The sequence below is a fragment of the Nesoenas mayeri genome (assembly GCF_963082525.1).
Source record: "Nesoenas mayeri genome assembly, chromosome: 11".
Lineage (NCBI taxonomy): Eukaryota > Metazoa > Chordata > Aves > Columbiformes > Columbidae > Nesoenas > Nesoenas mayeri.
In genome coordinates, this window is record NC_137563.1 from 20,249,766 (window position 1) to 20,267,243 (window position 17,478).

The 17,478-nt window shown below is 47.3% G+C and overlaps 1 protein-coding gene across 1 annotated transcript in view; it reads right to left on the reverse strand.

The window, feature by feature from the left end:
- ARIH1 (ariadne RBR E3 ubiquitin protein ligase 1) overlaps positions 1–11,898 on the reverse strand; it is a 52,859-nt gene extending 40,961 nt beyond the window's left edge. Inside the window, exon 1 of the mRNA XM_080351482.1 lies at positions 11,490–11,898. Within this exon, the coding sequence (XP_080207608.1) occupies positions 11,490–11,852 (363 nt within the window). The 5' untranslated portion in view covers positions 11,853–11,898. The remainder of the gene's footprint in view (positions 1–11,489) is intronic.
- Between the last annotated feature and the right edge of the window lie 5,580 nt (positions 11,899–17,478).

Sequence of the window (17,478 nt, forward strand, 5' to 3'; positions counted from 1 at the left end):
CAAGCCCTTCAGAGACAACGTGACTGATGAGCAACACAGGTTTAGCCCAAGAATTCTTAGCTGGTGGCACTTTACAAGAGCATTAGAGAATTTTTATGGAGAAAAGAAAAAAATCCTTAACATTCTTCCATCTTATCTTTCTCCTCCAGGCCTCGGTTTGGTGAGCGCCCAAGCACTGGGTATTTCTCTTCTCTTTCCCTTACTGCTCCTGATTTTGTCCCTTCCTCAACACAGCAGCCGCTTTTAGGAACAATTCGCTCTCCAGCAACACTTGGCTTGGGCAGAGAAAACACCGGAATATTCGCAGAAGCCACAGCACACTCCATAGGATTTTAAGAGAGGAAAAACCATCTCCCTTGGGCTGACTCCATCTCCCAATCACTGCGCAAAGGCCTTAAACTCGTTTATGGTCGCACATACCTGGCTAAAGGAAGCACTTGGGTACGTAAGGCTGTACCAGGTCATAGTCGTTCAGCACAGATTTAACCAGCGTCTCCATTAGCGACCCAGGTCCACAACTGGATCCCAGGTCTTCCCACCATCGCCTCATTTTCCAGCATCGCTTGGCAGAAAGACGGATGTCTTGCCAAATTGCGATGCAACACAAAACAGGAAGAGCTTAACCCTTTGAAACATTTACTGGAAAAATACAGTTTGTACACGCATCACCTTGACAAATGGGCAATAAATCTACCCAGTGATGCATGCGCCTTAGTCTGCAACTCTCGAGCAAGCAAAAGAAAAGAAATAATTTAGCCATCTTAACACTTTTAAACGAGACAGGCCCAGGAGATCATTGCCAATCCAGCAGCGTCTTGGGGATGTAATCTTTGGCAACATCTCGACGTTGGCGAGAGCCCCAGTGCAGATGTGGTGGTAGCTCATATCGCTTCCCTGCACAAGAGCAGCTCTACCTGCAAAAGCACTTTTTCCTGCTGGCAGAAGCTGCATCTGCACCAGGAAAATCTGCCAGCAGCCCTTTCCCAACAAGCCTCTTCTAGCTCAGACCATTTTTTAATGATGACTTTGCACACTCTGCTCGATTAATGTTACTTAGTTTTAGAACTAAGAAAACAGAGCCCCGGCAACATCCTGTTTTATGAGCTGCGATTTCCACTACCAGAAGTAAATTTGCCTGTTTACACCCCAAAACTTTTTCCTCCGAGGGCTCCAAAGAAGCCAACTTTGCAAAAAGGATATTCTGGAGGCATGAAGAGTTTAGTAATTCTCTTGTTCGTTCGCATTCACATCCTTTAACAAGATACTTAAAATTCTAACTGCAGTCTCTAACGGCTGCAGGTATTTTTAACCAACTACCTCAGCTCCCTCGAGTTAAGAGAAAACACTCCGTTGGGATTCAATACAGAAATAACAGATCACAAGTCATACAGCAGGGAGAAGAGGAAACCTCCAACTTTTTCACCATTTCCTCATGTAAGGGCTTTGAAGATCCACCTCTATACAAACTTTCATTTAATCAGAACTGTTTCTAAAGCAGAAAGTGTCTGCAGATGCTCCAAAGCACCTGAAGCATCTCCCTTTCAGCACACCTGGGTGTGCAATTTTGTATTTGAGGCACTAGCTGACAAGGATATCCCTGCTTCTTTCTCATTACAATATTACGAGTGATCAGCAGACACTGGGCTTCTGCAAGAATACCAAAACAAACCCCAAATCAACAGGAGGAGGACAGATCCCAAACATCTCCAGATAGTTTCAGTATCACGCAGCCTTAAGAGGGGCTAAAAAATAAGTATCAGAGATGGGAAGGTAGTTACCAAATAGTAACAATAGATCAGAGATGCAGAAATAAAGGAATTAGGCAACCGCTTTACCCATTTCTCAAGCATCGTACCCATTTCTATACATTCTCTGGATATGTCTATTATCTCAGTACAGAATTCCCAACTGAAGGCAAAGTATCTTACATTTATAAACCACAATAGCCCATGATTGTGTCACATTATATTTGATTCTTTGCTGTCATACAGAACTACACCCGCATTTACTATCAGCTACCATCATCCAACATTAAAACAGAACAGAGTTCATTTTCAAGTATTAATTTCAGCTCTCTTAACAATGCAAATAAGGAAGTTTCAAACATACTATTTTCCCAAGTAAAATAAAGAGAACAGTTATTGCAGGACATGCTAATGCATATATAAAATATGTATAAATCAAAGATCACCTCAGTTTGCTCAGACAGCCTTTCAGTCATCACAGAAGTATTACTAACTACTCAAACAAAAGACATCAGACACATTCATTCACAGCAATTAGAAGTTGTTGCTTTACTTTCCTGTATACATACTAGGTGGGATTTTACCCCCAAGTCCTTCCACTTCACACAAAATCAAATTTCGCACTAACAGCATCTATTGGAGTCACTTGTTCAAGTGTAGGGAATGCAGAATAAGAACCCTAACTAGGGTTCCAACTAGATGTTGGAATGTTCTTCTTCCTCTCTTTTCAATAAACAAACTGCTGTTCAGCCTGATTTTAATGTACTGATGGGGATGTAGGTTTTTAAGAGTTAACTTATCTGAAGTCGTTCTTCCCACAGATGAAAGTTCATTGCAAGGGAGCCTGTTTGCTCATGTGAATTCTCCCATTTTCCCTCGATGCGTCTCCGCATTTCTCCTGGCCAGACAAAGGAATGCTGATTGCGTTTGTATTTTGTTACACAAGAACACACGCAATCCAAAGTTACCAGCTGCAGAAAGGATCAAAGTTTGGAAAAAAAACACCCAGAGCTCTTTCAAAATTTAAATATACATCTGTAATTACACGTGCACCCAAAACAGGCCACAAAAACATGGTCTTCAGGCAGAGACACACAAGTGTTTTCTTTTGCTGACACTACAGTTGAGCAATTCAACCAGCATCACTTCTGGCAAATGGAGCAGGGTCAAACAGCGATAAGAGCAGAGAGGGGGCACGTTTAATTAAAGAGTTCACCGACCTCGTTCATTACTTGGCCATGCAGCGAGGGAACTGCCTAAGCCACGAGCAATGCGCACGGAGCCGCGTCTGCCTCTACTGCAGGTTGCAGGCGCACATCTGTACACCCCTGCAGCCCAAAAACACGCTTGGGATGAGAATGAGATACCCAAAGAAACTGAAAGCACCAGAACAGCTTGAGTCTGTTGGTGTTTCAAGCCAAGCGGTGATGGGAGCCTGTTCACAAGTGCCTCTGGTCAGTAAAGCAAAGAAAAACCTAAAAGGAAATTACCCAGAGTGAAGTGCTTCACTACTCAGCAACTACTTCACCAGCTTCCACACGCTCAAAGCAGCACAGGAATAGTAAAAATCAAGCACGTCCCGCCGTGATTTTTATATAAGGGGTTTGTTCAAATACCAGCTGCTTCCTCTGCGGCTCTGAAAAAGTTTTGCTAAAGTAAACAGGTCAAATGCACTTGGCCAGGGTAGTACGGTCACATCGCTCGCTCCACTCACTCCTTCGGAGCCCGACCTAAGATATAACAGCCGGCAGGAAGCGGAAACCTGCAGAACCACTTCAAATTGTCATTTCTTTACCTTGGAAGAAAGTCTCTTCATGCTTTCTCCTTAATAGGAATACACAGACATAAGCTTAAAAAAAAAAATCAAGTTGAACTAACTCCCAAAGTCAGTTGCTTTGCCAGTTGACTATTTTCAGGGGCCATTATACTGATTCTTCTGGTTCTACATTTTTAGTGCGTGTTCTGCACTTCAAGAGGACTTTAACTGTGCCCAAGCAGAATCCTCCTGAGCAGGAATTCCTACTCCATCCTGCTTATCTGCTGGAAAAGAGAGTTCAGAGCCTGCATCCCTCCTCTGCTGAAACAACACACAACACATTGCTCTGTCAAGCTTTTTCTCAAAGGCTGGACAGGCAATCAACGTGTTCAACATTCTAATTCCCAACATTGGTGATTATCTCCCTCAAGCTCCCAAATTCCTCAAATCACAAAGCCACCAAAGTCTGATCTTTTTTGAATTAACATGCACGCTGCCCGCAGGAAAAGGTGCATTCATGGTGTCCCAGAATGCGGAAGGTGCCTCAGGACCAGAAAGTCACACAGAGAATCTAAGTGAGTCAGACCACCTTTTATCATTCACACCTTTATGTTTCGGCCACCAGGACCTTTCCAGAAGATGTGGTTTTGATAACCAGACAGGATCCTTGCGCTGCTTGGCCTGGAAATGAGAGGTGCTGCATGGTGCTTTAACTGAGGAAGATACAAAACCAAGAATGCTTTTGAAAAGGTTGGAAGGAACTTAATATGCCAACATAAGCAGGCGCTACCTCAAAACCACCAGTAGACTTCAGGAAAAGGCCAAGAAGCTGAGTTTTAGGTAGGTACACAGGCTACCACCCAGTTACTCATTGATTACGGCCAAGAACCTCCTGCTCACCGGGATCTCAATTGCTCTGCTGACCCCAGCGGCAGCATTTGGTTCCTCTCCCCTTGTTTAATGGATCTGCAGAGAACAACAAGCGTTTGCCATCACAGAGCCTGGTGACAAGGACGGGCACAGACGATACCACGGGTCACGGAAAAGCGGTGCTTGATGCTTCAGCTCGCTGGGCTCCACGCTTCTCCAAAGGGAAGACACCAAAGGGATTCAACTCGCCCTCCTACACCAGTTTTTTCAGTGCATTTTCTTCTTGAAAGTATCTACCCAAGACTTTGAAATGATTCTTGAAATTTGGTAAAAGTTCTCAGTCTCTAAAAACACGCATAAGACTTGATGTAGAGTTGCGTTTGGTACATGCGGTGGTTCAAACACTCAGAGGGAACTACTCTGAATACCAAAAATAATTACTCAGCATTGCTACGTCATGTAAACAAGGGAGCTCTTTGGAAAGAGTGTCTGTAGTTAAAGGGACATCTCAAATGCTAAAAAGGCACCAGCTTGTGAAGTACAAACACTCCCAAACTAAGCTCCATGTGAAGCTCAACTCCAGAGGAAACCTGGAAGAGCAGTTTTCAAAGCATTCACTTAAATGGTATTTCCATCACAGCTCAAGATCAAAAGCTAAAAGCACGCTAAGGAATCAAATACAGGCCAAACTCAAGACTTTCACCATTGCCAGCAGCTAACACTGGGGATGCTGAAGATATTATTTAAATATTAGCAGAATTTTGATTAGCAAATTAAAACAACCATATTTTTGTCTCCAGTTCACGCAGTCGGTCACTTCCTCGCCTCCTGCGCGATACCCGATACAAGCACAGCAGGTCTCTCAAAAAACACAGGCATCTGTATTCCGGGCTGCACTCAAATGCACCATTTGGCATCACCGAGTAGCTACGAACCCTCCGTGCGAGCTTTACAATAAACGAGGCTGCAGTTTTTCTTGCAATTGCTGAAGCTACCGAATCACTTCATCAAATTCGGCAGCATTATACACTTACACATACATTCTTTACGGCTGCCAGAAATCCAGCGTAACCAGCCACAAACGAGAAAACATCACGTGCAGCATTTTTAGATCCCTCTTACTCCAAAATAACACAAGTGCAGAGGAACTGGAAGCACGGCCCCAAACAGGTAAGAACACAGAGAGGACCCTGAGCCTTCACAGTTAGTTGCCATGGTCAGTCACAGCTCTCCTGACAAATTCAGGGTTCTTTTCCCATTTCCCAAGTGCTCCAAACTGTCTTTCCGAAGCAGAGGAATGAGTAACTGTGTTCTCCAGAAAGAAAAGGCTCCAACAAATTATTTCTGTATGAGAAACGTCACTCAATATCATAAGACGAGCGCAGCCTGGAGATCAACAATCCCTTCCTTCCACCGCTCTATTGCACCTGACATCAAACAGCGGAACCACCTTCTTGTTTGCTTTATCTCGCTCATGGACTAAAGGGGAAGAGAGATTATTTTCAAAATAAAGACTTGAAAACAATTCAACAGGTGCCAAGGACACTTAGGGAGGAAGTACAGGGAGCTACTTTCAATTTAGGAGTTAACAGCATTGCTTCAAACAAATGGCTTAGTCTTCCAGGTCTCAGTTTTAATCACAAGCAGCAGAGACTGTCAAACTGAAACTGTGTGCACTATGCTCCCAAATTTAACATTGCTCGTCAAACAGAAAGGTGAAATAGTTCTGAACAGACACAGGACTGCCCTATACTTGTATATCATATCACAGGAACACAAAGAGCATCGGAAGTTTGGCTTTATTTCCTATTATGAACTTAAACTCATGCAAGGCTAAAACTAGGGAGTCAGAGCTTGGGATAAGTATAGAAGTGTAAGCTGAACTTGCATTTTTAATGATGTTTTAACACCCAGAAATATCTATTGTTTCACATCAAGGACTGCAAACGCTGCAGTCTCAATTATGTCTTCTCCGCGACACACCAGTTGCCAATTTATAGCAGAAATAACACTTGACTTTGCATAGCAAGCATGGGCCTGCTCACTAAAATTAAACCCATGGGGAATATCAGTAACTGTATTTACTACTTATTAAACATTTGTTTCTAAAAAGTAGCTAAAAAATAATGAGTGCTTTCAGTTTCACTTTGAAAACATCCCCAAGACGTGCCAGTCCCCATCTGCACCCACACGCCCCCCAGGGAAGGCTGCCTTGTTGTGATTTTTGCAAACTTATATTGAGACAAAAGAAACCAGTATTGTTTTGTTGGCTTTTTTTAACTCGTGGCCAGCCATGAGATTTACATTTGGCCTAAGAGAAACAGAAATCTAAAACACTAAGCAAATGCGTCATTAAAGTACAAAGTTTAAATTACTCCGGTGACTTCACAGACAAAACAAGACTTTCCTACCCTGTAAAACTAACCCTACAATAATTCTAAAAAAAACCCCACTATTATATCCAGAATTCCATGTCTTGGCAGCCAGGGAACAGATACCATGTCATTTCCGAAAGTTCTGCAGTGAGGCCTTATACCAGATTGCAGGAATGCTTTGTCACAACAAAGTTCATTCCATTCCTTGGAAATATTAAATGCATTCCTACTATAATGAAACACCTTATAAACGCCACGTGACAGAAACACCAAGCTTAACAAAGTGTTTCCTTCCAGCATCATAACATTCAAGGCCCCAACACGAATTTGATTATCAAATAACTAACCGCACAATAGGAGAAGTTGTGGGGCTTGCAAGCTCACCTGGCGCAGGCAGCGCGAGCAAAGCCAAGTGCAAGAAGCATCAGCATCAAGTGCTTCCTCCCACAGGCTCCTACCCAATTCTTGTCAAGCGCGCCGAGTTTTCAGGATGTCATCTCTAACGTTAAATTGTATTCATACAGTTTTAAGCATGGCCGGGTAGGCCAACAGCAATTCCTGTTGCTCGCTGGCAAATCATTCCTATTCTGGACAACACATTGGGAACGTATCGCCAACAGCGTGGAATCATACCAGCGCCAGGGAAATTTCCTAAGTTACCACTGGAAATCGGGCCGTTTTGTCCAAGCAAAAAGCCGCTGTTTAAAAAAAGCCCTTTTGCCAAGCGACAATGGGTTCGCGTCCGCCGTACCAGAGCTGTATTTAAGTGCAGGGCTGTGGTGTCCTGGGGGATACCTGTAGTGCCTCCATTCTGCCAGCCTCTCCAAAAAGCCATTCCTCAACAAACTTGACAAACGTGGCTTGGTAACTTAGGAGTAGCCTGGGGTTTCGGCTTATTTTGACAGTAAAGCTTCTACCTAGTAAGGACCCAACCTTACTTGCAAAGAAATCTTCTAAACAAGAAGACTCAGTACAAACATTCTGATGTTACACGTTACCTATTTTGCTCTGAAGAACTTTATTTTAAAGGTAAGAGTAAAAAGAAAAGGTATTTTTGAGCTAGACTACTCTTGGATGCAGTGATGCCACCTCCTTGCAGAGAAAGCCCAGGTTTGAAGCTCAACAGCTACCCGGCAGGTTGGGCACAGCACCCAGGACGCCACAAGGTTGGGAGAAAAAGAAGAGGCTCAACTCCCTTTGCTACGCTTTGTTTTAAACACCAACCACCTCAGAGAGTCATCCTGGTGTTTTCAACACCTCGCCATTACAGAGGATGAATATGGTTGGTGACATCACAATGATGTCATTGGAATGCTCCAGAAGAAGGTGACCAAAAAGGGGAAACAAACCCAACTCAGAAATACCGAAATCCTGCAAGCTTGCAATGCCGCAAAGGGAAGAGTCGCAGAGCATCATGTGCTCTTTTCAGAGGAGAAATAAACATGCTATTCTAAACAGTTTTCAAGTTTATTTTCAGAAAATCTAGAGCAACAATGAAAATAGCAATCCAATTAAAAAAAAAAAAGACCTAAGGATGGCAGAAATTATTTGGACAAGAGTTCAGAGAGGAAGAATATGGGGAAGAAATTCAGCTGTGGGAAAACAGCCGAGAGCAGAGAAAACCTTTCACTCCACAGCACCTCTGTGTCTGGGTTTTTACAGCTGTTCGGTGAGGTATTCTGGAAAACCACCACAAATCCTCCTGTTTACTTTGACAACTAAAATTCAAAATAACATCTCTACCCCTTGTAATTATAGCAATTTAACGTAAGCGATACTCTGATGAGAGATGGAATTTAGAAGTCTCGGCCAATCGACAGCACAAGGTTAAGGGGTTTATTCATACCCCTATTTTTGCATTCGGAGAGGAAGGGGATTTCTTGTGCAGTATGCAGAGTCAAACCAGACTATGAGCATAAATACTTGGCAAAAATCACCATCAAACACCTGAAATCCCAATTAGGCTCAGACAAGAGTAAATGCAAAATACTCTAAATATTCCAGTCATTCTGAAACCCCTCTAATTCACTGCAAGTTCAGTGGTTTTAGAAGACCAAATGATAAGAGCTTGGCATTGAGCGGCCACCTTTAAGAGCCTGTTACGCGCTACAGTGCGAACTACAAGCTCTGCAACCAGTTTATCACAAGTCAGCTACTACTTCTGCAAAGTCTTCATCCCATCGAATCCATCCTGAGAAGTTCATGTTTTTCTTGTACATATTTGGAAATGACTAAATGGATGGGAGGGTAAACTTAATTCAGTCCCTCCAGCTAGTGGTACTATCAGCTAATAAACTGTTGAATTGCAGTGACAAAGGTCATTTAATACAGACGGTTGTACCTGCCGTGGCTCAGACACTTCATGGCTCGCTGATACCTTTTCATTTTACTGCAGCTGCAAAGATGATCAACTGAAAAACAAAATCTTATTTAAACCTTACTTCTGACTAGAAATCAGCACCTTCACTGATTAGAGGGTGCAAGACCCACAGCTAAAGTTTTTGGGTATGGGAACCTCTGCATTACACCCTCACACTACAAAACATAACCACAACCATCATCATTTGATATCAAGAACTCAACATCGATACCCAGAGACCACAGCCGTCCAGTACCGGAGCGGAACAAGTGAATCACAGCACCGCAACCAAGGATCCGCAGCAGGATCCTGAGCCAGCGTGACTCCAGAAAAGGTTTAGTGAACCAGAAAAGCAGCGGCAGCAATCCTGGTTGGGTGCCAAAAGTGAGGAAATAAACAGAACAGAGTCCTGGAAGATTTCACCACCAGCAACAGAAGCGAGGACAAGCAAATACTGAAGCATCAGCCGAATTGGGTTCACTTACCTCTGAACGGACTGGAAAACTAATGGCAGTCAGCCTGTGTTTAAGAGCAATTCAGAGCAACCAAATGTTTTTCTATTCTCTTCTGACACATTCCACGGCTTAAGCTGATTCTAGGTCCTGAGTTTAGCCACAACACTCTAAACAAACTAGCTTTCTGCACTCTGCTCTGTTAAACCAGGAGTAACGACTGCAAACCTAAGACAAATAACGGAAGCGTACGCAGAGGTTCTGTGTAGGTGGTTCCAAGGCTTCTGCAGAGCCCAACGCAGCCAAGTTCGGCACAGGGTCAGGCCTCCCACCACCACCCCGGGTACAGGAGCAGGAGATGGGTCTCTTTACCCATAGGGACTTTTTCCCACTAATTCTGCAACTCAGAGGTCAAGCACACAAGCCATACAGCTCAGGGGCAGTAAAAGAGGGGAATAAAAACCACAGCACAGGCCAGAAACAAGGACCTTGTCTAAGAAATCAGTTCATGATTCACCACGCCGGCCAGGCCTGGAAGTACAACAGCAGGAATACTCGCTGCTTCTCGCTGGCAGGAACTTTTCCACCACTTTGCTCACACAAAAGACAGAGCAAATGGTACAATCTGTTCAATACTATTCAGTATAGGTCATGATTTTCGCAGTGTTAAACGTTAAATACAGACTCGCCACTTTAATCGCTATTTCAAAGTGTAAAAACTTGAAGTTATCTATTGTTCGCATGTCTATTTGCCATTTGTTTCCCTTCTTACATTACAATCAATAACTGGCAGCAAAGAAATATCCATACTTAACCATAAGATCATTAACTGCAGGGTAATCAGCTAATCTAGACAGACTCCTTTATTCAGCTTTACATGTACGGTACTATTATTAAAGTTATAAACCTCAATTTGACCCAAGAAATGCCATTTACTAATTTAGTAAGCAAATACTTTTCCAGTTGTATGCATCAAGTTCCATATAAACCTTTTAAAGCTGCTGTTGTAGCCACAGTAGAGCAGAAAATAGTTGGGCAAAAGCATTCACTGCAGTGAATCTAATATCTAAACAGATTTAGCAACACTGGAAGCAGACACAACTAGGAGAAAAACCTGCTTTCTGGGCACTGCATCCCCTTCAATATTCAATATCCAGAGATTTCATTTTCTCACCCCACTTCTGCTTGATTATCAGAAAAGGAGGAGCATTTTCTATTTACTTGCAATAACTCTGAATAACGTCGATTCAGTGGGAACAAAAGAAAACCCCCACACTCTGGTCACCTGCAGAAAAAGTGAACAGCATCACAAAACTTGCTGGCGAGCTGGAGCAAAACCTCGCCAGAAACATTTCCAAAGCAATGCCAGATGTTTGGGTTTTTTTTTTTTTTAACAAAAGCTCAAGAGCGAACAGATAACAATATTTTCATCCGAAGACAGTATTTTGAACTCTGCTTCATTTTTAAAGCCGTGCGCTAAAAAAAAATGGGGGGAAGTTACTGTTTTGCTGCGATTGTTGGCAATTGTTGGCAATAAACCCGAGGAGGTGGAAGCTCGTGAGCATGTCGGTGCGAGGCGGGAGGGAAGGGGAGGCAGAAACAACAAAACCAGAGGGGGTGTCCAGCTGCCCCTCGGCAAATTCCAGGCTCCAAAGCAACTCCCCGAAGGGGCACAACCCCCCCCCCAGGCAGCGTGAGGACAAGGGGCAGAACGGCAGGAGAGATTCCAGCCTGGAAACCACACAAAGAGGAGGCCCCGGAGAGCCCGGGGCCTGGTTCCCGACGCTTCCACAGCAGGAAACGCGCCGCGGGCTGGGCCCCGAGAGGCCTCCCGGGGCAGGGGGTGCCCGGGAGACACGGGGGGGTCAGGGTGAGCGCGGCCCGGCCCCGCCTCCCCCCCGCCCAAGCCGGCTTCTCCCGCGGGGGCCGCACCTGGATGACCTCGTTGACTTCGCGGATGCACTCCACCATGTGCTGCAGGATCTGCTCGGCCGTCAGCACCTCGTAGCGATAATCCTCCTCCTGCTCGGGGCCGCCGCCGGGGCCCGGCCCGCCGCCCAGCCCGCCTCCGCCGCCGCCGCCGCCGGGGCCCAGCCCGCCCGTTTCGCCGCCCAACAGCCCGTCGCGCTCGCCGCCGACGCGCAGCCCGGGCTCCACCAGCTCCACCTCGCCCAGGTCCAGGTTGTCGTCGGGCTCGTCCTCCTCCTCGTCCTCCTCGTCCTCCTCCGCGCCGCTGTCCTCGCTACACTCCTCGTCCTCGTCGAACTCGTAGTTGTAACCCTCGTCCGAGTCCATGGCGAGGCGCTGAAGGAACGGCGGCGGCTCCCGCGGCCCCCCCGCCCCGCCGCCCCCCGGCCCGGCCCGGCCCCGCCGCGCCTCAGCTCCGCCGCCGCCGCCGCCAACAAAGGGACGCGGCCGACCCACTCCGTCACCGCGCGCCGCGCACGCACGGCACGTCACGCCGCGCCGCGTGACGCACCGCGCCGCGCCTGCGCGGCCGCCGCCATCTCCGCTCCGCCGCGCCGGCGGCCATCTTGCGTGCGCGCCACACTCCCCTGCACACACACCCCCCCCCAACCCCCGCCCTCTCCGCCGGCGCCATCTTGAGTGTGGCGCGGCGCCATCTTGAGGGCGGCGTGCCGCCATCTTGAGTGCGGCGGGGGGGTTCGGTGGGAGGCGTTAGCGGTTCCCCCCGTAACAGAATCACAGAGTAACGTCAGGGACCGGCCAGGATCTTAGCATTTAGTAAAAATAAGCACAGTCTGATGAAAGCACCTGGAGAATATGATTACTGCTGTCTATAACTACCTGACAGGAGGTTGTAGCACGGAGGGTGTTGGTCTCTTCTCCCAAGTAGCAAGTGATAGGACCAGAGGAAACGGCCTCAAGTTGCACCAGGGGAGGTTTAGATTGGATATTAGAAAAAATTTCTTCATGAAAAGGGCTGTGGGGCATTGGAACAGGCTGCCCAGGGCAGTGCTAGAGTCACCATCCCTGCAGGGGTTTAAAAGGCGTTTAGACGAGGTTCTCAGGGACACGGGTTAGTGCTGGAGTTGGGGTAGATTATAATCGAACTCGAGGATTCTGAGGGTCTTTTCCAACTTAAATCATTCTATGACTCTGTGATCCTTTGCTGGCTCTCCAGGTCCTCATGGTATTTCTTGATGTTGTTAGGGCCATCTTTTTTCTGTTTTCTCTTTTCCTGTCCTCACTGCTTGATTTTTGTAGCTCCTCATTCCTGTATGCAATCAGTTCTTTGTCCTGTCAGATGCTTTGACAAAGTTGCCACTGTGCCAGCCCCTGTTCCCAGCTCTTTCTGTGTTTTGACCAGTATAGCAGGGCAAAGCAGCAGATGATTTTCTGCGGTTTTCTAATTGACCTGTTCTGGTCTGTGTTAATACTGGCTTAGTCTACACACAACTTGTACGTTCTTTTATTACAGATTTTCTTATTTGGTAGTCATTTGCCTGGGTTATTTTGGAGCCCACATTAAGACTTCCATCTGTATCATGACATAAAATATATTTTGATCAAATAAAGGTCCAGTAGACACCTAAGAATGAAGGAAGATTGAAAGCTCATCCAGTGCAATTCCCCCATGGAGCAGGAACACCCAGATGAGGTTACACAGGAAGGTGTCCAGGTGGGTTGGAATGTCTGCACAGAAGGAGACTCCACAACCCCCTGGGCAGCCTGGGCCAGGCTCTGACACCCTCACCCCCAACAAGTTGCTTCTCAGATTTCAGTGGAACCTCCTGTGTTCCAGTTTGCACCCATTGCCCCTTGTCCTGTCCCTGGTTGTCACCAGCAGAGCCTGGCTCCATCCTCCTGACACTCCCCCTTTCCATCTTGATCCCCAGGAATGAGTCCCCCCTCAGTGTCCTCTTGTCCAGCTCCAGAGCCCCAGCTCCCTCAGCCTTTCCTCACACGGGAGATGCTCCACTCCCTGCAGCATCTTGGTGGCTGCGCTGGACTCTCTGCAGCAGTTCCCTGTCCTGCTGGAACTGAGGGGCCACAACTGCACACAAGATTCCAGACGCAGCTCCGGGCACCCGGGGTGTTGGGGACACAAGGGGAGATGGGAGCGCGGAGCCCTCCTGGGTGTCCTGGCAGCAGGACACAGCGGGAAAGCCCTCAGCTTTCACTATGTAAAGACTGGTGGTGAGCGACTTGTGAGGGAAAATAGATTGAGAACCTCAAAATCAGAATAAAATTTCACTGAGACCTTGCAGGTGGAAGTTCTCATGAAACTGTGAGACAAACCTGTGCTCCCGGATACCGTAAAATCAGCAAATTAATAATCTCTTAAAACTACAGTTGGGGGTTTTAAAAGGAGCATATTTGGTACCGGGGGTCTCCCTCCATAGGTCCACTGCTGGCCAGTTGGTCATACATACTTATATTGACAGAAAAATTACATATTCATTGCAATTCTTGACAACCATTAACATATTCCACACCTATTCTAACACAAGGTAACTTTTAAGCAATGCTAAGCAACATTCGCATGTTTGTCACTTACTTCTCAGTTACCATTTGCATGTTTCTCAGTTACCTATTTTAAAAGAATATGTTGTAAATCTATGTCAATTTTAAGAATAAGGTAGGACTACCAAGTACAAAGACACTATGGTTACAAAGTTTGCTAATACAGAGATTCTATGGCTACAAGGTTGGTTGATCTTTAAGGGTTGCTACCTTAATATTCTCCTAAAGTAGGAGTTCTAGAATTCCTTAAGATACAGCCTAATAATTAAAACTACAGGTATCACCCCAGCCATGCCAGGTAGCACCTCCGAGCTCCAGCTCTGCCCTCCGGTCAGCACGGATGAAAATACCGTGTTTGTCACCGCGCTGCCCGGCTCAATTCCTTTTGTTCTCTGTCAGTCGGGTATTTTGCAGGGAGCAGGACTAGATGAGGGAATTGTTTGGTCCCAGGATGAACTGGGGCCACTCTGATGTGGCGACATTATCCACTGCGGGATGAAGATGCCATGGGAGGGCAGGGGCACTCAGCCTGGTGGTATGTGGTATGGGTGTGATGAGACACGCTCCTCTCTTTAGTGACCAGTGACAGAGCCCAGGCAATGGCAGATGTGCCAGGGAAGGTCAGTGGGACGTGAGGAAAAGGTTCTTCACCCAGAGGTGCTGGACACTGAACAGGATCCCCAGGGAGGTGTCACGGCCCCAACCTGACAGTGTTCAAGAAGAGACTGGACAACGTCCTCAGACACACGGGGTGACCTGTGGGGTGTCCTGTGCAGGGACAGGAGCTGGACTCCATGATCCTTGTGGGTCCTTTCCAACTCAGGACATTCTATGAGATCTATGAGCTCTCTGGAGCAGCAGTCACCACGGCTTCGAGTCTGGGCAGCACCCGCACAGCGCGATCTTGCTGCCTGCTCTCATACAAATACCCCGTGAAACAGGCAGAAAATTAGAAGCCGCATCTAAAAGGGTGTTTGTTTTCTGCCAGAGCATGGGAAGCACAACGACGTCCGCAGCAACAGGAGTTTAAGCTCAGGGTGACGCAGGCAGGTTCCCTCGGGGATCCAAGCAGATTGTCAGATGTCCCGGGTAGATGTCTCTAGAAACCTCGCTGGGTACCAGTCACACAGAATCACAGAATCGACTGGGTTGGAAAAGCCCTCAGAGATCATCGAGTCCAACCCTTGGTCCAACTCTAGTCCGTTTACTAGATCATGGCACTAAGTGCCATGTCCAATCAGACAGACAAACAGCTCCGAGAATCAGCTCTGGGTGTTTCGTCACAGCTTCCAGCAAACTGCCCGCTGTCCTCCCCTCACAGTCACTGTGCAAAGCTGTCCCTGTCACACCGCTGGGGACAACCTGTGGTCCCTGTCACACCGCTGGGGACACCCCATTGTCCCCAGGCTCTGCTGTGCCCGGGTCAGGAGGGGTGCAGGGGGGTGTGTGCTGGGCATGCACATTGCCTCACCACAAGCTACCTCATCAATAAAGCCAGTTCCCTAATTACCCTGCTTATTTGTAACAGCGAAGGCCCTGGCATTAATCACCCTGCCCTACATGTCTATAAATAGCCCTGGCTTTGTTCAGCTCGGAACTGACCAGCTGGGTGTTTGTTTGCCAGGCTGGTCGCCCGTGACAAACCTACTTGGTTGGTGGCCCCAGGTCCTCGCCCTGTGTTTTGTCCCATGGAGGGGCCGTGTGTCACCCGGGACTCTGTGCTGGCACTGCAGGTGACATGCACAGCTCCTCACCAACACATTTAAACCATTTCCCTTTCTCCTATAACCCCAGTAATAAACATTTATATACAGCGATGGGATCCTCCCAACGCCATCCTGCAGACATGGGGAGATGGTTTCCCTCCTAGAGCCCTAGCCTTATCTTTGCCCATGGCAAGACCGGGATCAGCACTTGGCTGCTGGTTACTCCTTACTTAAAACACTAACAGTGCTCAAAAACACTCTGGTATGAAATTTTAGCCATGCCTTTTGCAAAGGGTCTTCCTTTTGTTACGGACTTTCCATATGGAGCCCTGGGTACCCATGGGCTCATTGCAGATGGTTGACAAAAGGTACTTGAGGAAAAGCAGGGCTGCTGCCTTCAGCTCATCCCGCGGGGATCTGCGCTGCCCCTGGGAATTTTAGGACTCTGGCTCCTCAGCGAAGCTGAGAACCGCTCTTCTACCCACTCTGAGAAATTATTTAGATCTCCATAGGCACCTGGCGCTTTTTCATTTTATTCGTGCACAAGCTTAATTACCCAGGTGATTCTAGTCACTGTTAACGCTGAAGCTGACAAGAATAAAATATCGCCTTGCGATCGCCTTGCTCTGCGAAGTTAAGCACCCGCTTACAAGGCTTACGGGACCAAGGCCCCTGCGCAGGAGGAGTTTGTCATCGCGTATCCATGAGCTCTGACAAATCCAGCTTGGCCCCACAGCCATACCCGAGAGCCTGGGGGTTTGGAGTGAACCTCCCCCCAGCCTGGCCTCCCTCCTGCTCTGTGGCTCCTTGAGGCAGGTGGGATCTCCAGAAAAAGTCCTTCAGGTTCACGGAGATCCTGCACTGGGACATTTCTGGGTGCCCTGGGTTTGATTTTGGCTGCCTGCCCACCCGTTAACAACCTCGACCACGGGCATGGGCTGAGATGCTCCTCAAGATCACCACTGTCTGTTCAGCCACCCCAAAGCTGTGTGAGCTGGAGATGATCCAGAGGGAAAAAAGGCTTTGCAAACAATACCAATAGTGCACATACCACCAGGCCGAGCTCAAGTCAGAAACTCAAATCTTTCAGACTGATTAACACATCTCTCCTCAAGCTTTTTGCTTTAAACTCCGCTTCTAAGTTCATAATTGTAGAAAATATTCATTCTCACTGCCCGCTAGCTCTGAATCTCCCAGGCCTCTGTGTGCTCTCCCACGGGTCCCTTCTGCCCAACTGTGCTGAGAAATCCATTTACCACGTGCATCTGCTAAATGTTCCGATGGCAGCACCCAGCGTGACACGCGGTGGTCAAGGTGGAAATGTGGAGATGTGAAAACAAATCACCCTGTGCTCTGAAAAGCACCAGGATATGTGTGTGTGGCTCCGAAAGCAGCGTGCTGTTAAACAGCATGCGTCAGCCCCCGAAAGCAGGGATGCTCCTCATGGGCTCAGTTGTTAGAGACAGATCTGGCTGGTGAAAATCCCCTGGACCTGGATTTAGGGCCATCTCCCATTTAGGATCTTCTTTGTGCACCTGCTAAAGCTCCTGCAATAATCTCTCCTGGCTTTTGCTGGGTGTTTAAATGCGAGCCCAAAGCCACACCACCAGCAGGCCCTGGGAGCGGGTTCATGCAGGAGCGAGAGTGCTCAGACTGCATTTGGCTCAAAGAGCAAAGCAAACAGGAAACCAAAACTCCGTGAAGGTTTCCACGAGTGGCTCCTTCCA